The following is a 22,085-nucleotide window of genomic DNA, read 5'->3' on the forward strand; positions in this document are numbered from 1 at the left end:
ACACACAAAACAAAGGATGTTTCCTTTTCTTTTTGGCTTAATACATGAATACACTTACCAATTTCTGACCCCAGAGGTAAACTAACAGGCGGACACAGGTTAGGCATGGTGTTCTTCAAGTCAGCTAAAAGAAAAAAAACCCAAAACATTTATAAACAGCTACATTTGAAGGTTTAAAATGTAATCAACACCTCAATATTTCCAGTATTGCTGCTGGGGTCTGAATGTTGCATTTTCTCACCACAAACACCAAAAGTAAGGATATGAGGCTGCTTTGCTATTGAATGTTTTTGACCTCATACATCACATCAGACTTCCCTAAATTTCTGTATTTATAAACTTTCCTACACACACTCTTCGAAATGCAGTTATTTATGAGCAACTCATTTCAGTAGTTCTATGGGTTTCTTCCATGTCCCTCTCTGTATTTGGTTTTCTGCATCACAAGAGACATGAGATTTTCTCTGCTTCCTGATTAGCAAACTGGAATTTCTCAAACCAAGAATTAGGTACAAGTCAGTTTCCAGCAGGAAACTTTCTGAATTCAAATTCCAATAATCATTCATATTTTCCACACACAAACCTTCTTGTTCACTAATATTTCCCTTAAATATTTTGCAATTTTAAATAACAAATAATAATAATTTTGTAAAACACTAATTAAATCAGCTATATATTCTCTACTAAGACAAATTACAATCCCTACAGAAGCTGAAGACAAATGAGATTTTCTGTTTGCTTCTTCCACTTTGTATTGTCCATGCCCATATCTACTGTCCATAACCAGTAGATATTTCTAAAAATAAAAAAGGTGTTTTGCCATTCACATTGACAGGAATGAAGAACTGGGGCTATCCAGAACTTTCTTTAAAATGCTACTGTATGTTCCTCATTGACTGAGCTAGAACCATGACTACACACAGAAGTCAGATTGCAAATGAATGAAGACGAGCTGGCAAACAGCTCACTCCTCAACTTAGCATATTATGAATGTGGAGGCACAAGTACCTTCCTACAACAGGACTGTGGACTAAAACCAACTACCCTGTTTCATGCTAATGTCCCACCATTGTAAATTCCTCCTTCAGATTTAACCCACTTTGCCTTTCAGGCTCAGGGGTTTTTTGTTCCTCTTCCTGGTTCCCGGACACCCAACACACCAGCAAAACTGATACAAATTTTTGTCTACAAATATCTCCATTTGCATAAACATCTGTGCCTTGCTCTGTGTACTAGTGGAAACACATCTGCAGTTCCTCACTACATAAGGAAATGCCACTGTCTCTCCTAACACTTCGCTCTTTGCATAAACCCCCCGGCTCCTCTTCATCATCCCTCTGTCCGCAAAGTGAGCAACATTCTTTATTTTTAGCTGGCTTTTTGCCAATGAGAGGAAAAACAAAATCCAAGAAGTGGAAGTGTATCTACACTTCCACTGTCTCCTTTTCGTCTTTTTTACCCCTTGTTGCCTCTCACGTTGCCCCTGCCCCCAGGCTCCTGCCGTTGCCTACTTTATCAGGGCTGTTGTTCCCTTCCTCTCAGTGCTAGACCCTCAGCGCGTGCCTCTCCATAAGCTTCCATGGTGCCCCCCTAACTCCATGCTGACTCTACTCTGTAACAGGGGTTGCCCCACAAGAGGAGTAAATGGATGGTCTGGTGGGAAGAGTACCAGTACAGGACTTGAAAAGCTCCGGGTTAAGTTCGTATTTCAGACACTTTAAATCCCATAACAAACCAAGCCTTTTGTTGTTATGCATCCACACACACTGTCAAACCATAAGCTAAGCAGTGAGAAACAAAGAATGATGTCCTGACCAGGACTGTGCAGTGGAACAAAACATATTTGGGTTCCGACATTGGCCAGAAGTCTCCCATACAATCCAAGAAATTAAATTATACCTCTTTGAGGTATTTCTATTCCTTTTCTATCAAAATGAAGATTAAATTACACCTTTCTTTCCCTTGCACATGCTTTTGTCTGTCTTGTCCGATCCTTGAATATGGGTCCCCCAGCTGAAAGCTGGAGCTTCTACACATTGAAGCTAATAAGCTTCAGTGTGCAGAAACCAGTCAGAAAGGCCCTGTATCACTTACCAGGCTTTTGATACCAGCCAAACGGGTGTATTCTGACTTCAGCATTTGGTGAACTACAATTTGAAACTTGCCAAGCGCTTCTTGTCTCCTCAGAACATGTCTGGATTCCTATGCTGTTCAGAGTCAGGCACATAATCCTTCCACCTGCCAGGGAAATACATGGTTATAAATATGATGAGGAAAATTTTCCTCTTCTAGATAGTATTCGAGGAAAGTGAATACAACACTGTTAAAAGGAATTCCACTGACTTAGAAATCAAAACAAGGAAATATCTAAAATGGGCCAAGTTTTACTGTTGTTGAAAATAGTGTTGAAAAATCACAATGAATTCAATGTGAGGGAAGGTGGGTACCAACATCATAATCCATTAAGATCACTGAGCATTTCCACTAAGCAAAGATTAGAACCTATTCTTTGAGCAAGCAGACCTTTCTGGCTATTGCAATCCTGAAAATTAAAAATCTGCATGTATGGAGGAACATAGCCCCTACTTACATTAAGATAACAATTCCTCCTTTCAAAGACCTAGTGTAAATATTTCTGCACCTGAAAAAATTGAGAGTTTGAAGCATATTTCATTGAAGATTTATCCTAGCTCATGTTAAAATCACTACTGAAAGTTCTCTTGACTATGTGAATGCCAGGCCTGGATGGCTGAAATGCCACAGCTAAAAAATATTAATTGAATAAACTAAGAGGTGTCAGTTCTGCATGTTTTGTGCTTGAAAATCCTTAATTTATTTTAGAACTATTTAAAGAAACTTAAAGTCATATTCAGTTAAGACTTCAAATTTCACATTGTCATACGGACATATGAAAACTCTCAACTATTCTTGATTTGTACAGCAATTCCAATCTAAACTGCACTGGATTAATTATCCAAACTACTCATTTTTGACTAAGTGAAAATATTGTCTGCTCAACAAAAAATGGAATGAAAAATATGTCTTTCTGAAAATGTTCCAAATTCCCAAATGAATTGTAAAACCAGCACATACTAATAGCCTCAGAGAGAGTTGTGGAAGATGTCCCTGCCCACAGCAGGGGGGTTGGAACTATATGATCTTAATGTCCTTTCCAGTCCTAACCATTCTATTATTGTGTTTGATTCTATGATTAGCACTTGACATGTCCAAAACCAAAGTTAGCTATTTTAGTGGCCTAAATCTAAATTTGGAATAAAATATTAAAAACTGTTTCATTGACTTTGACCTGGGTGGCATCCAATTTTAAACACCTGCTAAAGTCTTTTTTTAAAACAAAGCACTTCCTTTACAGCCAGTGGAGCAAAATAGAAGTACCTCCACGACTGGATTCAGTCAACCAAAGCCCTTAATGACTCCATAGTTGTGTCTATACATCTCTCTGCTGACTATAGAGGGAGAAGAGAGTGATAACACCCCTTAAGTTAGAATCGTAGAATAGTAAGGGTTGGAAAGGACCTTAAGATCATCTAGTTCCAATCCCCTTGCCATGGGCAGGGACACCTCGCACTAAACCATGTCGCCCAAGGCTCTGCCTAACCTGGCCTTGAACACTGTCAGGGATGGAGCATCCACAACCTCCCTGGGCAACCCATTCCAGTGCTTCACCACCCTCACTGTAAAGAACTTCTTCCTTATATCTAATCTAAACTTCCCCTGTTTAAGTTTGAAGCCATTACCCCTTGTCCTACCACTACAGTCCCTAAGGAAGGGTCCCTCCCCAGCATCCTTATAGACCTCCTTCAGATACTGGAAGGCTGCTATGAGGTCTCCACACGGCCTTCTCTTCTCCAGGCTGAACAGCCCCAACTTTCTCAGCCTGTCTTCAAACGGGAGGTGCTCCAGCCCTCTTATCATCCCCGTGGCCCTCCTCTGGACTCGCTCCAACAGCTCCATGTCCTTTTTATGTTGAGGACACCAGAACTGCACGCAGTACTCCAAGTGAGGTCTCACAAGAGCAGAGTAGAGGGGCAAGATCACCTCCTTCGACCTGCTGGTCACGCTTCTTTTGATGCAGCCCAGGATACGGTTGGCTTTCTGGGCTGCAAGCGCACACTGCCGGCTCATGTTAAGCTTCTCACCAACCAACAGCCCCAAGTCCTTCTCTGCAGGGCTGCTCTGAATCTCTTCTCCGCCCAACCTGTAGCAGTGCCTGGGATTGCCCCGACCCAGGTGTAGGACCTTACACTTGGCTTGGTTAAACTTCATAAGGTTGGCATTGGCCCACCTCACAAGCATGTCGAGGTCCCTCTGGATGGCATCCCTTCCCTCCAGCGTATCAACCGAACCACACAGCTTGGTATCGTCAGCAAACTTGCTGAGGGTGCACTCAATCCCACTGTCCATGTCAACATGCCAACAAAGATGTTGAACAGGACCGGTCCCAACACTGGTCCCTGAGGGACACCGCTCGTTACTGTTTTCCAACTGGACATCGAGCCATTGACCACAACTCCTTGCGTGTGGCCATCCAGCCAATTCTTTGTCCACTGAGAGGTCCATCTATCAAATTGATGTCTTTCCAATTTAGAGACAAGGATGTCATGTGGGACAGTGTCGAACGCTTTGCACAAGTCCAGGTAGGTGACGTCAACTGCCCTGCTCCTGTCCATCAGTTCCGTGGCTCCATCATAGAAGGCCACCAAATTCGTCAGGAAGGATTTATCCTTAGTGAAACCATGTTGGCTGTCACCAACCACCTCGTTGTTTTTCATGTGCGTTAGCATGCTTTCCAGGAGAATCTGCTCCAAGATTTTGCCAGGCACAGAGGTGAGGCTGGCTGGTCTGTAGTTCCCCGGGTCTTCCACCTTCCCCTTCTTGAAAATGGGGGTTACATTACCCTTCTTCCAGTCATTGGGAACTTCACCTGACTGCCAGGATCTTTCAAATATGATGGACAGTGGCTTAGCAACTTCATTCGCCAGCTCCTTCAGGACCCGCAGATGGATTTCATCAGGTCCCATGGACTTGTGCACGTTCAGGTTCTTAAGACGATCTCGAACCTGATCCTCTCCTACAGTGGGCCTAAGGTCTTCATTCTCACAGTCCCTGCACCTGCTTTCCAAGACTTGGGTGGTGTGGTCAGAGCATTTGTTAGTGAAGACTGAGGCAAAGAAGTAATTAAGAACCTCACCCTTCTCCAAATCCATGGTAGCCAGTTCTCCCCCTAGCTTCCGGAGAGGGCCCATGTTGTGCCTAGCCTGTCTTTTATTTGCTACGTAATTATAGAATCCTTTCCTTTCACATCCCTTGCCAGATTAGCCATCTTGGGTGAGTAAATATGTTTGTTTGACTTTCTTATAGCTTTCAAATTACATATACTTTTAAAGCTCTGATTTCCTCAGACCGAAATCCTACCTGAGATATCTTAAGTAGCTAAAATAATAAGAGATAGGCAACCTCTATCTGCAACCAATCTTCCTCACTAAATACTAAGATCTGGGAGCAGAGAAGTTCAGACATCCAAGAAAGCCAAAAGGCTAAGCTGCCTCTAAGTATTTACGGACATTATGTGCTTAACACGCATTTCATTCCAGCAATATTTAGGTTTCTAAGTCACTTAGGCTTCAAAAATGAAAAAACATTAAACAAAAAATCACAAAAAAGAAGTCAATCAACATTTTGGAAGAGAAGTTGATAAATGAGAAGTAACTGTTCCGAAGTTTTATCAGTTGGAATTTCATGCTGCTGGAACTGCAGCCTCTTCAGGACTCATTCCCATGAACTTTACTTAATAATGGCTGAGATGTGGAGCATGTCATTGGGCTGAACTCCTAGAAATGGTTATGGTTACTCAAAAATGTGGTAAAGAGAGTTGCATAAGATCTGCAAAGGCTTTTAAAGTGCCCTTCGCAGCAAAAGAATAGTCAAGTTTGGAATAATGGAGGGAGACTGAAATGATTTTAAGAAATAAAAATAGTGAAAAAATACCTGATAGCTGGGAGTCATTAAAAAAGCCAAATCCTGTGCAACAGGGGTCAGCATCACACCAACGCTCACAATCAAAGAAGCTGGGAAAGAACAAACATCATTACTCTCAGTATCATTAATAATCTGTCTATGTGGAAAAGGGAAGAGAGGATACTGCATAGGGGAAAGACACAGAGAACCTGTAGAGATGCCTTTCAGAATAAGACTGTTCACGGCTCTAGGACATTCCATACTGCATAGACACTTCCACACATTTTCCACTTGTAGATGAAGTTATGTTTGACCACTCTACATCTACCAGACTATGTCCAATGATTTAATTTATTATTTTGATATCTGCCTTAAAAGTATCAATATCAAATATTAAAATTGGTATATTATTGTCAAGAGATTTAATTGACCAACCAGCAATTTAATAGCAATATAAGTAATAATTCACGTATATAATCACTAAATATATACATTATTATTTATAACTCAATTACAAATTTCCTTTACATCATATGTTATTTTTTCTTCTTTAAATATTCTCAAATAATGCTGTTCTTGGACCAACATGTCTGATGCCCTTCATCTGCTTAACAGGGCTTTGGTATTCCAGGCATGGTTAAACTTCTAGTAGAAAAAGAAGGAATAGTCACATCCTACCCATCTGAAACAGCTTTTCTGCTCATGTCAGTCTTATTCCTCACTGAGATCCCCATTACTTTCTGGAATGGTACACGTGTGTAGAAGCTCTTCACAGAACTTTTTAGAGTGACTGGAAGGAAAAAGAAAAAGAAAACTGGAAAAATCAGCTTAACCTTGTACTTTACATATTCTGGTCAAGTAATCACATGGTAACGGTAAAGTTTATGTTTCTATAATACCATAGTCTTGATTGATTAAAAAATAATTTTACATTATCACGGTAATGTGATAATCAACCTATGTTGCACTTTGGGCTCCCTGCAAAGACATGATTTAATAATGTAGCTCAATGGACCTTTACAAATTATAGGTTACAGTGGCAACAGGCTTGTTTGTTCAGCTTCCTCAGATGAGCCCTATGAGAAAATCATTGAAATTCCCAAGCTTTCAAAGAGCAGAGGTTAAAATCCACGTCCATAACTCTGGATTCAGTAAAATAATTAACAAAATTACAATCAAGGACTCTCAATTTTTGCATTGCTTAACTACTACTTAATCTTAACGGTAGAAAATGGGATTGGCAACATCCCAATGAAATTCCCATTTCACCCATATTATAAAAAGATCTAAGACCTGGTATACAAATTTTCTGAGCCACCCTTGGCCTCTCTGAGTTGGGAATACCTGAGGTGGAGAGTGGAACTCATAGTTAACATCTTTCCATTGTGAACTGGAAATGAAAACCCATGTCCAGGACAGCCTGACCTTTCCTTTCACCATCATGCCCCAGGACATATTTGTACCTACAGGCTTTTTATCCAAGAATCAAGAGCCAAAACACTAGCTTGCATTACCACGGTTAGAGCACACATTACACATCCAAATCCAAAAACTTGCCTATTTTACGATACAATGTCTGTGGTTGCCAGGGTAGCACGGTTCGACAGTTTTCTGGTATTTGATCGATGCTGCCATCACAAATCTGTGCCTCTGGATAGAGGGTACACACAATGTATGTGTCTGCAGTGTCTTGAAGATCTACCATTCGGCAAAACTCATCCTCTTGTGCACATCCTAGGAATCAAAGTCACAACGAGTTACACACATATGAGGGTTTCTTCCCCTCTCTATTCCGCTTCATGTCTTCAGAGCACTTAAAGCTGTCCACCAGCAAACAACTAAAAGTGAGAATTTCAATATTATTCTAATACAGTGTAAGAGAAACAGGGACAGATTCTGTTTCTGGTGACACTGAAGCCTTACCTAGGGAGCACAGAAAAGGAGCTATACCACAGCTGATTGGAAAGATACATTCCCCAGTTGTGACAAGCATTACCCTAGTGTATTGGTGCACTAACATTGTGACTGATAAAGATCTCTCTTGCTTTCTTTTCAGTACATCTGACATACGAACTGTTTAATTATAAAAGAACACATCAGCCAGGTGCCTGTTTCTTCAAAGAATAAAATGTACAATAAAGTCTACAATGTCTTAGGAAGGTTTTGTGAAAGATATTTCTGAAGTGTTCATACATCACATAAAAACAAATAACTTTTAGAATCAACTGTTCAAGCCATTTGCTTGTAGCAATTTGCACTGAAATTTGCCCCAGGGTAATATTGCACCTTCAGAAAAGAAACAAAGCTGTAAAACCTATTTCTCAATTACTCTGGCAATTGCTTCTGTAAATATATACGTCAGCGTTTAATTTTAAACAGGCATAGTTCTACTGACCTCTTACAGCGATGTCACTGCACTGTTTAGTATCCTTGGTTCTGCCTTCCTGGTAATCAGAGCTAGAAACTCTTCTCCGTTTATCAAATCCAAATATACTTTATTATTAACACCAAATTTTATTTTACCTTTTCTTTTTTACCACTACATTATCTACCTATTTTGAAGGGTACATTTCAAGAACAGCATAGTATTGCCTAAATTGTATCTATCTTCGACTTCTCTTGCCCATAACAGGGATACCCTGATGATGAATGATAGGTACCCTTTCTGCCACATCAGACAGAGATCGTAAGGAACAAACAGATGACCCCATTAGCAACTTCCATGAAAAATTTTGTGGGTTCTCCCAAAAACACCTCAAAGTCCAGAACTTCTCCTTATCATGATTATAATACCCATTAAAAGATTTTAGTTAATTATTTCCTACAGAATAATAGTCTCCAATATGTCTTACGTGTGAGACACCAAAGCACAGCTTCCTCTGCTGAGTACTTCTCCCTGAAGACCCAGTACTGCTGGTATGGGAGAGAATAATTCTGGCCACTTTGTATCTGGCTGTTGTCCATTCGGTAGAAAAGATCCTTTGTGGAATCTGAGATTCAAACAAACAAACAAACTGCTTAAACCCACAAAAAACTTGTCTATGATCTGGAATAAATTAAATTTATCTACATATAAAATTCTGCCTTTCACAGTAAAACCATTTTGTAGGGTTAACATATCCCAAAGGCTGCTTTTAATAACAGAATTGTTCACCCACGGTTATTGAGCTTGTGCAGGCAATGCACCCTTGCTGAACTCTGCTGTGCAACATAGCATTGTCAGGCTATTTCCACCACCCAAAAACTAGATGAAAATCACAGCTCCTAGAAATAAGGTGGTTCTCTCTACCCTGTCATGCAACACATTAACCTGACAGTGAAGTATGATGTCTCAAAATGTTTACAATACCTTAATAAATCTAGTTTTATTAATCCATATAACAGCAGTTTCCTTGTATTCCCTTAAGAAGCTTTTAAACCTCTCTGTTAAAAGTTTTCTTAAAAAGCTTAATACCTATTTTAGTCATTTAACCTTATTTCTCCTAGTTTATGCTCCCACAGATCATGTTTAATAACTCTTTCTGTCACCTCCCTGCAATCTTCAGTCATGTATGCAATGCTTTATATCTCCCAAGCCCCCTCTGAAACATACAGCTATTTCAGGCTGTTTTCAAACTGATCCCTTTAAGTAAGGATCCAATATCAAAAAAAATGAGGCCTCTTTACTGATCAAATTTCTTCTAAAACACCTTTTTATGTATCAAATGCCATCAGCAGGTCTCATCCCCAGTTACTCCAATATTGTGAGAGATTCTGTTATTTAATCTTACACGCACTGAAACAGCCAGAAGAAAATGAAAATAGGAAAGTAAAGACATACAGATGATTGCAGCTGAAATGCTGAAGAACCTAACGACATGCTGGGAGTGCATAACAGCTGTGGATTTGCTAATAGAAAATACAAAAGATGTGCTTTAAGGATGATCATCAAGTAATAAAAGCGCTGTAGGCATTTTCCTAGATGTATAAATAGCTTTTTAAAAAGGCAACTTTTAAGTCTTTTTACTTCTCTAGACTTAACTTCAACCTTCAGTTTCTCTTGAAATGGTTTGTGTCATGGCTAAGACTAAGGGATGGAGGAAGAAACTGCATTCCTTGCATAGCTTCAGGTTTAATGATATCACCAGCTGCAGCAAGGTAAAGGGAGAACCCCGAGGGCTGCACGCACGCCTTGGCAGGTAGATGCAAGAGAATTTCACCCAATGTGTTAAGTGCAATTTTCTCCCATTTTTAACTCTAGACTTTAAAATACCACTACTTGTATAGGAGACAAACTAGGTAAATGGGCATTTTAGTTTACCTTCCTTTCAAATACACAAGCAAACCCAGCAATTCACTCCATATTAGGATTTTACATGTATTGAATCACATGTTCAGGTATTAATCAAGACTCCTTAGCAAAGACTGCAGTTCGTTATAGATGAACCAAAGTGCTCTCTACAGGCTCCACTACTGTCTTTCTCTTAGCACTGTGGGGCTGAAGGCCCACTCTAGTAACTTAATCCAAATTATTTTGGATATATAAATGACTTAGCATAATGAAGTGCAGGCCCTGGAATAACACAGGAGCTTGAGAACTTCACAGGTCCCTTGCTCTCATAATGTGTAGAAGAAACAGTTGTGATTGCAGTTTCATCCGGAGTTTTTCTAAGCAACATATTTACAGTCTTTGTCAGTAGCAGTAAATATGCTCAGGTACCCAGGCTAAGGATTTGATTCCCAGGTGTATGTGACATTTTTATTCAGACAAATAGTATTTCCTGAGTCTTTACAGTTCAGTAAGTCTGAAAGAACAAGCTTTCATAGAACATTTTAACACTTTCATTTCCAGCCTGCCCTAGGAAGGTAAAAAAACATAAAGACAGGAGGCTTACATATTGAACATGCTTCTCAAAACTTTATTGGATATCCTACCTGAAACAAAACCTCTGGGCTTCACAATACCAATATCATATGATACATATATGGCACTATATGGTTTTTTTCTGGTTAAACTCTGATATCTTCTGCTCTCTTCTCTGTCTACCCTTACTATAATACCTGATAACACCAGATTGTTGTCTGTCTTCAAAGCAGTAGCATTGCATGCAGAGGTTTTAGTCCGAGTGAGCATATCAGAGCCTGGAATGAAACAGGAATTAAAGAGCATAGTAATTCCCTGTATCTTTCTTCCACAAGACTATATCATCCTCAGTTTCCAAAATTTAATAAATATTTGAACATGCACCATTTAGATAAACTCCTTAGATAATCCCACCAACTATTGAAACAAATATGAGTAAAACCATCTCCATATAACTCTAGAGAAGACCTAAATCAAAACGTGCTATTTGGAGGATAAAAGCAAATGCGATATCCACAATCACTATGCATTCAGCATCAATGCTCTGGAGGTTGTGTGCGTTTATAAAGCAGCACCACAAATCATTTGGCAGGTCCTGCCATGTACATTGTGACATTCAGAAAGCAAACTTGCAAAAATAACACATACAGGGTTATCATGCTAAGAAAAATAACCTATATAGTTATGTATAAAGTGCCAAATTATTATGGCACCTGGACACTGGTGGGAGAAAGGTAAATGTCTCCATGATACTATTTTCACAGGTATTAAAAGTTATAAAGTATATTCTCAGACACAAGAATTTACCCAAATACCCTGAAACTACAGTAGCAGATTACACCCAATCCTGCCAGAAAAGACTTTTGAGTAGTGTTTCAATTTGGACAATATAAAGTGAGAATGACACTTTCATCATAGATCACACATCTGTCACTGCCTATGGTTCATCATAAGCTTTTATTAACAAATTCTATGAGATAACTCACCTTTCCACAGGTAAACTTGCTGAAAGGTCGTAAAATTTCTTTCTGCCTCTTCTGCCAACTCAGAAGCTGATAAAGAAAAAAGTTTATTAGAGTAGCCGCTCAAGTTAAAAAGGTAGTATTGAAATGCTCAGAAACTGCATTAAAAACACATCACTGGACAATGCACCTCCTTATTTACAATACAAGATGCTAAGGAGGAAGGCTCTGCATATCCTGGTGCTAGTCTGGGTCCAGGGTGCCAAAGCTTTATTATCCATCACTGTTTTCTCTGCAGAGCTCTGGATATCTCTCTTTTTGTCTTTGCTTCAGACTTTACCTTTCTTTCAGACTATTGGCTTGAATGTGCCCTAATTAAATACTGGAAGTGTTACAGGGTGACATACTAAACACATTCTTGACTTTCCTTAATGTTCACACAGTAAAATGCTAGAGGTCCATCTGTCTAACAATGCATCCAGTTAGAGAGTTCTTATTCTCTTGTGATTGTACATATATGGATTTACTTGAGAAAAAAGCATTGAAGTACAAGAGCAGACTGGTGAAAAAGGCAGGAGCTATACAGGAATTAAAGTAATATAAGTAATTTCAAATTTAATTTAAATCAAAGTAACCTCAAATGTAAATTGAGATAATTTATTGACATACTTCCACTGAACATTTGTCCTCCCAGGGTGAAGGAAAACATCTTCTCTTTTTCATCATAGGTCACACCTTTACATATCTGGTCTATGAGTGATGTTGGTGTTGGCCTCCAGCCATTCACATTGCAGATCAGCACATCTGGGTAGCTCATCAAACTACACAAAATGGTACCTAGGTTCAGGCAAAGAGGTAGTTGCATTACTCCAATAATACTTTGCACCTACACAGAGCTTTTCAACCAAGCATCCCAATACTTTCTCTAAATGCCAATTGATCCTGTATCATTGAGATAGATAACTTCTACTATTGCTACTAAAAAAAAAATCAGATCCATATGTTCAAATTAGAGTACTAAGGGTAGCTATTCATACCCAAACTCAACATTTGTAGCCTGCTTTTCAGAGGTTTCAAGCACATGCTATTACCACCTAATAAAAAACTACTATTATCTGATAATACCTAACAGTGTTCTCAGCACTTTATAGCACCATGGAGGCATATTCAATCCTTTGGCGGTCTCACAATCTCAGGCTCTGAACCAAGAAAGCACTTCTATTTTTCCTGGATGGTTTCCTGGATTGGTGACTGGTTTCAGTCAGCCCAGGCCTGAGTCTCCCCCAGCATCACAATGTGAGTTGGGGGGACCAGCACGCTTAAAGCCAGGTGTTCTGACATCAGTCTGCTACCATAACTTCTAGACAATACTCAGCTTCTTGCTTTGCACTTGCTGTCACACGTTTCTGCGGTTTTACAATGCCCTGTCTGGTTCATTTTTATGGACTGAGTGCATAAGATATTCAATGGAGAGGAACATTTTACAAGGGCACATAGAGATAGAACAAGGGGGAATGGTTTAAAACTGAAAGAGAGTAGATTTAGATTAGACATTAGGAAGAAATTGTTTACTATGAGGGTAGTGAGACACTGGCACAGGCTGCCCAGGGAAGCTGTGCCTGCCCCATCCCTGGCAGTGTTCAAGGCTAGGACGGACAGGGCTTGGAGCAACCTGATGTATTGGAAGGTGTCCCTGCTCATGGCAGGGGGATAGAAACTAGATGAGCCTTAAGGTCCCTTCCAACTCCAACCATTCCATGATTCTATGAATATGCTGCTTTTTTCTATTTTATTTTTCGTGAAATGGAATGCTAATCCGAGTAATGCATTTACCTCTGGTATTGATCCAAATAGGTCACCCCAATTAAACAGAGAACTCTACAACATCCACCTTCTCTACACTTACAGCTATGGAGAACCCAAAAAATTCATGGTAAATCTATAGAGAAATGGGCTTTACGAGATCACGGAGAATATTTTGATTAAAAAATAAAATAAAACAAAAACAAACCATTAGATGCCAAAACAGAAAATAATTTTCTGGAAACATTTGCTTGGCAATTTCCACAGAGAACATTTCCTCAATTCCAGGATTAGTTTTTCCACTCCAAACTGGAGAAGTGCTTGGCACATAGCAGCCAGTAGGACATGCCTGGTTTTGTAGGAGCCTGTCTTTAAAATCTTGAGACATCTCAATTAGAAATTCACTTTTTCTATAGGAAATCCACCTCCAACAGGAAAGTTGATCCCATGTGAGCTCGAAAAGAAACTACAAAAACCAGGCACTGACATTAACTGCTTCAATTTCCTGGTAGAAATCTGTGCTCTGCCTAAGTCCCACCTCTGTCAGACTGTCTATCCCACTCCCACTTGTTTTCCTAGCTAGATATCCAGATATAGGAGATTCAAGCATTTCTGCATGCAATAACATAGTTCCCTGTTTAGCGTTCTCTTATCCTGCTCCTAAAAGGGAGCTGATTTACATTTGCACTGCAAGATCTGTAGACACCATCTTAACTGCCTCATCAGCTGAAAAGCACCTTCTTGCAACCGAGCTGCACTATGTAAGGAAAGAGATTTTTCAGAATTATTTATCTCATCTGAATGCAGATGTTTAAAGAAAGAATTATCCTTTTAAAATGTCCATTTCTCTCCAAGAGCAGCTTGCTACCTTAGGTCTTTTACTCTATTGCTCCAGGTCAAGTCTTGGGCATTACTCAAATTTTGCCTGCACCAGTGACATAAAGACAAGCTGCTGATACTGGCATGACACAAAGCAAAGTGCACTGAGTTCAAAATTGAGTTGTACTCATTTAGTGTTGGTTTTCCACTACAAAGCTTTTTGTTTTGCAGTTAGACAATACCTCCATCAAGCACATTCTGGCTCAAGATGAAGCCGTCACAGCAAGAGTCCCTGCTGCACATCTGCCGACAGAAGAGCTGAGCGTCAGTCAGAGATGCGCTAGCTGCTGAGAGCACCATGGAGCGATACACACCAGAAAGCACATTCTGAAAACTGGTCCTTTCGAAGGTCTTGAGTCCAGATGAGTTAAATTCCTGTCCTGAGTAGAAAGAACGGGAAAGAAAGGTCAAAAGAGCTCAAGAGAATGCGGGATACTTTTGGTTTGCCTTCAGACTGGTCTATCACTAAATGTTAAGCTCTGAAAAAGTATTGTGTCTTCTCAAACAAAGATGGTCCCCACATTTTGACATGATTCTATACAGAAGTAACTGCAAGTTTGGTCACAGCAGTCTAACATTAGATGACTGGTTTGTATCTGGTACCTCTCTTCAAGTAGACCATCACTGCATCTCCCTCTGGGTTCCTGACATGTAGCAGACAGCTGAGACTACCGATGCCAATGGCAGCAGGGTTCCCCAAAACACCTTGCACCTGAGACAGAAGACAGGCATGCATAATCAATACAACCTAATTGATTTCCTCTCCTAAAACACATCTTCCTTAATCAGAAACTCAAGGGGAGGAATCAGCACAAAGATGTGGCCCAGTGTGGACATTTCTTATTCTATCAGACTCAGATGTTGACTGTTCAGTGCCACATTGCTGTGTTTAAAAGTAGTGAATAGGAAGATGTTACGGTGCTAAAGAGCCCACAATTCAAACCCTGGGCTACAGGAAGGGACTGAGAAATTATGACTGTTTCAGGTGACCTGATCATCAACCTGGATACTTCTAGTTTGGATTATCCAGATTAACCCTTCTTTTAAGGTAACCTAATTTCCTAACTGCAAGAGCTCAGCATGTTTTAGGAACAAAAGTGCTGTGGGATATTTCAACCAAACACAGAGGCTTTCAGATGTCACTTTTGGAAACATCTGGGTGTAGCTTCTTTACCATCTTGCTGGAATTTATTACCCCCAAGGGGTCAGTTAACAGCCTGCCTTTCTTCTGAGATGCTGTCTACTTATACTGAATGTACAGTATTATGGTAAAGACATATTTTCAAATATCATCATTTTTACCAGTCCTGAGGTGGTGCAGTTGAAGTTGACTTCAGCAGCACTGTATAATTCACAGAGGACTTCAGCACCAGCAGGAGTTACAGTCGCAAAGCCACATGAGTCTTCTATCTCACAGCCTGAAAAATGGGAAAGAAACCTCAGTTTTCCTAGCATTTCATGTGCAAAATTTCTGCTATAAATTCCACTGTTTACTGCTATTTGCCTAGTTTTTTATGTCTATTGTACTGCAAGCACATGAATTTCATTAGCCAGATGAACTTCAGTATTCAACTATATTAATAGAGGTTCAGGTTTTTCAATTAGATTAATGAAAAAAGCTGTTCATCACCTAATGCTACAAACAGCTGAGTTAGGTCTAACCACCCATCCAAATATTTAGTGTCTGCTGGACAATTTTGCTTGAGGCAGGCAGGGAGGACTCTCATGAACCACTTTGCCAGCACATCACATCTGCCCAATACAATAAGCCCATGGCAAACAGGTTGTGGCAATATCAAAGTAATAGGAAGGAAGGAAACATCAAATTCTTCAACTCTGCCAGCTGCCTCTGCAGCAATCACCTGGCCAGTGTAAGGGAGCAAGCAGCCACCCCCCTCCAGATTTAGGAGTGGCTCAAGATCCTTCTGCCCTCACACACTCACTACCAACTTGCTCCCCCAACTCTGCTCCTAGAACAGGAAGTGAAATAGTCCCCAAATGTCTTTAGAATAAAATCCACCATCTTAGATCAAAATATCATCAGAAATAATCAGATGATACCAGAAATGTAAGCTAAGCTGTCTGACTTTTAGGAAGCAGAGGGAAAGATTAACTCTTACCCTTCAGTGAGCACCCCAGCAGTAATTATTTGTAGTAGTGCTGTCATTTGCCAGTGGATGTAACTTATAATGAAAACACAGGCTATGCGCGCTGAATTAGATTGCTTGTCAAAGGGCATCCTTTCCTCCCTAAGTTCATTCCCTCTCTCAGCTTGGTGTCTTGCTCAGTTTCAGAGGAAAGTGCAAGAAATCTTACAGTATACAGGTAAGGGATGCTCTGATGCACGAAAATCATTCTAGTAATATAAAAGGCTTCAGATATTCACTTCTTAACATGATAGATGACTGCTCCAGCTAGACTACGGTATGTGACACAAAGCCACTGACTTTGTCACCTGTGTTATTTCTCCCAGGGTGATTTTATTTTGAATGTAACCCCTTTGCCTCTCTTCACAGTCTGAGCATTAGGAGACAGAAGGTGAGATTCAAAGCACCCTGAAAGCAGTGCAGTGATTCCCCTTGATTTTAGATGACTTTGAACCAATATAAACCAGCAAACATGATGTATCCAGATGTAAAATAGTATTTACATTATAAGGCTTGGCAGAGGAATATCTCTGAACTCCTTATAATATCTTCCTGACATAAGCAAGGATGATTATTCCTCTTTTAGGTAATCAGGTAATTAGGGAAGAGGGAAAGCTTGGCTTTCACATGTCCTGAACACCTAATCCGTGTTTTGTCTGCACATCTGAAAAGTCTGATGAATGTTTTCCGATCTGAATCTCAGCTCTCATCTGTATAGCAAACTGTACCACCTGGGTTTAAAGTCAGATGACTTGTCTGAAGTGGTATGTGAAATCAGAAGACTTCTTTCTGAAAGAAAGATCAATCTTTCCTTGAAGCAATATCACCAAAAGTTGTAAATATCTTGCAGTGAATACCTTGCAGCGAATACCAAACTGCAAAATATGTAGTTAATTTCATTTAGGAACTTGACTATAATCTCATCATAGAAAAAGATTATTATTTTCCATGATGGTTAATGTTGTCTCTACAGATTTGCTGAGAGTTTTCCTCACCTGAAATGCACTGAAAAGTTGGATTTTGCAGGTCTCTCCCAAATGACTGAGACTGAAGTATTTGAGCTTCTTCTGACCCATAAACCAGTCTGGAGGCAGAAGCTCTCACAAATTTTCTGAGCACTGAAAAAAACACCAAAAAACCAAGCAAGTACTATTATAGATTCCAACGCTGCAGGGAGACAAAGACTTCAGGTAGAAATAAAAATTGAAGAATTCTGTAGGGAAAGAGGTTTGCTCATTAAATGATGTACCATAACTCCACAGATAACACAGGAGACAGCTGGACCAAGGATATCATTTCTGTTTTGCAAGAAAAGGTGTCACAAGATCTTCTAAAAACCAGTTAGCTAGGAGCAGGCTAGGAGTTTATATTCAAGTGAGACTTCTCTTCCAGCAGCAGACTGGCCATCTCCATTACTTGTTCATGGTGCTGAACCAACTATTGAGCCAACAGGGGAACCAGCTCTCTGCAAAACAGCCACTGAAAAAAATCTAGCTCCAACAGAACTTGGTTAGAAAGGAAATCTTGGAGCCTTATCTCTTGTTGACTGGAGCACAACACCCTGATCTCCACTGACTTCAGGCTCAGGGATCTATCCAAGGTAGTATGCCCTACATGCTCCTTTTTAACTTCTTCATTCAAGCTTTAACTCCAGACTGTCGCTTTACTTACCAAACCCTTTTATCTACTCTCTCTGAATTGGACCCACTGCACTTGAGTGTAAGGATGTCTGACAAGCAGCACTGTTCACAAACTGGGAAAAGCTCCCGGGGTGTAGAGATGCAAAACCCAAAGGTCACTAAATGGGGAGAGGAATCCAGTTTAAACTGCAGAAGGTTTGACCTTGACTGTGCCCTAAAGAAGATTATAGTCTGGTGTAGGGACACACAGTGGCATCACCACTACCCTGCTACGTTTGCTACTATCTGTACTACAAAGAGGTTTTGGTACAGTGTGTCCACATGTTGATATACCAGTGTCCTTCAGTGAGTACAGCATATTAAGGAGAAGGGAAGAATGTCATGACCTAGCATCACCTCTATGGTGACCAGATTTCTCCTCTAAATGCCCCAAATAAAAGCAAACCTCTGGCTCAATAAAGCCAGTACCTGTCCTAGACCTAAAAGAGCTTAGAGACAGGACCCCTGGTCTGATCTCAGCCTGTGAGAGATGCCTGCAAGTGGAAGAACTGGAAGCTCAGCTCCAACAGGACGATCCCAGGCCTCTCTCCCTGAAACATCTGGATAAACCACAGAATAAAAGTCAGGGATAAGTTCTCGAAACAATCATTTGTTCTCTTACAGCAAAACAGCCAGGACTAAATCAGAAGCAAATGTCCACTGTTGTCAGGGCTGAGCCAGCAGGTGCTTTTGATAAAACCCTCATTTCTGCTCAGAAAAAACATGAGGGCAAGCCAAACTCTTTACACACCCACAAAAATCCAGCTGGGGAGAGGGCTGAGTGATGGTTGTAAACAGAGGTGGGAGTTTTTTTCCTTCCTAGAAATACAGAACACTAAAATATAAGTGTTAGCTTAATTCCACACAAAACTAAATCCCTCCTACATCTGCAACTTGCAGTGCTGCCTGGTTAAAAACAGAAACCACATATTTTCATAAAACTGAAAAGAAGCAGTGTTTGTGTTGTTTGCAACTGTTTGCTGCCCTCATTTCTAAAGCAAAATTCAAGATTAAAAATGACATTTTTAAATTGGTTTTGTTTTCTTCTGATTTTTTTCCTGATTTTGGCTTCATCCCACACTTCCATTTTCTCTACAATAATACGGGAGAAAAGTAGAGAAGAGAAAGTGCAAAGAAACATTAAACAGAAAACATTGCATAACTAACAGAATAGCTGCCTTTTTAATACTTGAATTTTGTTTTTTAATATAAAAAGGTAAAAAAACCTGAATTTGTAAAGCTACTTTGTAAAAATGAGTGAAAAGAAAAATAATCTACCAGTACCCATATTCATGAAGCTGTTAGTTCATGCTGCCCTCTTCTCAACGCTAATGTAACTACTCAGCCATTTCACAGGCTTAGCACATAGTGGAAATCCTCCATCACACATATTACTGCAGTAAAACTCTGGATCCTATCCCTGTTGTTGTAATAAATGTTCAGTGTGGCTTAAAACACATCAGGAGAGAAAAATAAAAATAAGCATGGGTTGTTACAGCTTATTACTGTGCATTCATACAAGTGAATTATTCTTCTGTCTGAAGACTCAAAGCCCACAGAGCAGCTGGGTTATTTATTGACCCTGCCGAATGGCCAGCCTCCTGTCAAAGCAAGATCAGTTTTCAGACCCTTCTGTCTTGTTGCATGCTGAATTCAGTTTAAGGGAAGTAGCAGGGGCAGGGGAAGACAGAGATAATCAGTTTCACTTCATATAACGCTTTCTGGAAATGCAGCATCATCTTTAAAAGAGAAAAAAAGAGAAATTAAACTAGTCTGGAAATTATTAAAACAAGCAAACAACCAGATTTCTTGTGTGTTTGTTGTGTGTTTTTCAGACCCTGAATTGTCAACACTTGTAAGTATTTATTTGTAGTGAAATCCACTAGTGTGATCCCCAAAAATAAGCATAGATAGCTGCAACTGCTCCATCCTGGACAGAGCCAGAAATGCTTATACAGAAAAGCTCAAGGTAAATAAGTAACAGGAGAATTAAGCTGCTGTGAGTCCTCTGCCGAGAAAAACATCACAGCTACCCCATGACTGCGGGCAATAGAGGCCAACACCTCGTGTTCATAACTATGATCTGTCTCAGAGTATGCATAGAGAAAACCAGCTGTTGTAATTGAAGATAGTTTTGCAACCTCTCCACAAGGGAGGGCTTTCATTTCACGCTCCTTCCACTGATGGCACTTGTCATAAGACATTGTCTGATTCAGAGCACAGCATGACCTCAGTTTCCAAACTGAATATTCCATTAAATTAGATACCAATGATACGATGAGTAATAAAAACTTCTGGAAAACTATTTTTGGGCAAGGCAAAAGCTTTGAGGCTGAGAAGTGTAATTAGACCTTACTGCAGGCAGGCTGGGGGCTGTTGGATGGATGACTTCGTTTCCAAATCATTCATCCTTGAGAACTGGCTTTTCACAACTGTGTTCAAGCAGAAGTAAGTTCCCCCAGTTTGTAAGGATATGTTCACCAAGTCAGGTGCCATACAGCAGGAGCTCAGAGGGTGACGTTAGGCTGTGGCTGTGAGAACATTGCCAAACAGTCTATTTCACATGGACACACTGAGGAGTGGTTTTATATACATATGTATATACACACACGTATATATAAGTAGAAATTCATAATTCTGCTTCTTTCCCATTAGCCTTTTCATTATTCTTTTGGGTTTCCAAGCAGCAAGCAGGAGGTCAGCATACATCAAAAGCTGTCAGCCATCTGAGAATGCAAGAAACCTGCTTCTTTCTTTTCCCTTACTGGAAATAACTTTCCCAATGTAGTCAAGAAATGCAAAATTGAGGAGGAGAGGTCACAACCATAGGAAAGCGAATCATCATAAGCTGTGGTGTCATGAGTCTCTTCATAAAGAGGTTTCACTTATGTGGGGTCAAAGCATACCCAACATATTCTTCTGACACTCACCTAGGCACTGGTAGTCTGTTAGGAGACCATCTGTTTCTGTCCAGCCCAGTGCTGCTCCAAAGCTGTCAACACAGAAGGATTTCTTAGTGTCAGGGTCCTGCTGGGAAGGTCTATACTGGCCATCTTCATCACACTGCAGACCCTGCTCATTGCTTTGACAGTATGTGATACCTGTAACAAGCAAACAAGGAAAGAAAACATACTACTTTTTGACAATGCTGTCACTGGGTTTCACAGAATGGATCTGGTTGGAAGGGACCTTTGGAAGTCATCTGGCCCAACCCCCCTGCCCAAGCAGGGCCACCTAACAGCCGGTTGCCCAAGACCATGTCCAGTTGTCTTTTCAATATCTCCAAGGATGGAGGCTCCACAACATCACTGGGCAACTTGTGCCAGTGCTCAGTCACCCTCACTAAAATATGTTTCCTGATGTCCAGATGGAACCCGCTGTGTGTTGGTTTGTGCCCATTGCCTCTGGTCCTGTCAATGCAGTGGGACAATGTTTCAATGCTGTAGGACAAAAGCGCTCTAAGTAAAGCAGAGACTTCACTGAAAATGAATCTATAATTTGCATGATATTCTATGTTCCGAAACACGGCAGTCTCACTGCTTTGTTGTTACTGCAATTCATATTCCAAACATTTTTAGGATCCTCTGCCATGGATCAAATTTCCCGTTACTCTAAGTACTGTAAAGCAAAGAAGTACAGAAAAGAAACTGTGTTTTCACACACGTTTGTTCATTGCCTGCTGCAATGGATCTGTGAAATGTCAAGAACACCAGCAGAAAAGCCATCACATCCATTAATTCAATGAACTCTTCAGGCCTTGTAAGCAGATAGCAGGGAAAGAAAGAAAGTAGCA

The 22,085-nt window shown here is 40.2% G+C and overlaps 1 protein-coding gene across 1 annotated transcript in view; it reads right to left on the bottom strand.

The window, feature by feature from the left end:
* Positions 1 to 22,085, bottom strand: part of PHF20L1 (PHD finger protein 20 like 1) — a 211,504-nt gene that overhangs the window by 88,636 nt on the left and 100,783 nt on the right. Inside the window, exons 41-54 of the mRNA XM_030509285.1 lie at positions 21,223 to 21,393; positions 17,609 to 17,731; positions 15,769 to 15,884; positions 15,070 to 15,178; positions 14,649 to 14,846; positions 12,454 to 12,621; positions 11,809 to 11,874; positions 11,020 to 11,100; positions 8,832 to 8,969; positions 7,537 to 7,713; positions 6,658 to 6,769; positions 6,010 to 6,089; positions 2,095 to 2,238; positions 59 to 124 (exon numbers count right to left, since the gene is read on the bottom strand). Of these exons, the coding sequence (XP_030365145.1) occupies positions 59 to 124; positions 2,095 to 2,238; positions 6,010 to 6,089; positions 6,658 to 6,769; positions 7,537 to 7,713; positions 8,832 to 8,969; positions 11,020 to 11,100; positions 11,809 to 11,874; positions 12,454 to 12,621; positions 14,649 to 14,846; positions 15,070 to 15,178; positions 15,769 to 15,884; positions 17,609 to 17,731; positions 21,223 to 21,393 (1,749 nt within the window). The remainder of the gene's footprint in view (positions 1 to 58; positions 125 to 2,094; positions 2,239 to 6,009; positions 6,090 to 6,657; positions 6,770 to 7,536; positions 7,714 to 8,831; positions 8,970 to 11,019; positions 11,101 to 11,808; positions 11,875 to 12,453; positions 12,622 to 14,648; positions 14,847 to 15,069; positions 15,179 to 15,768; positions 15,885 to 17,608; positions 17,732 to 21,222; positions 21,394 to 22,085) is intronic.

This window comes from Strigops habroptila, chromosome 1 (assembly GCF_004027225.2).
Source record: "Strigops habroptila isolate Jane chromosome 1, bStrHab1.2.pri, whole genome shotgun sequence".
NCBI classification, from domain to species: domain Eukaryota; kingdom Metazoa; phylum Chordata; class Aves; order Psittaciformes; family Psittacidae; genus Strigops; species Strigops habroptila.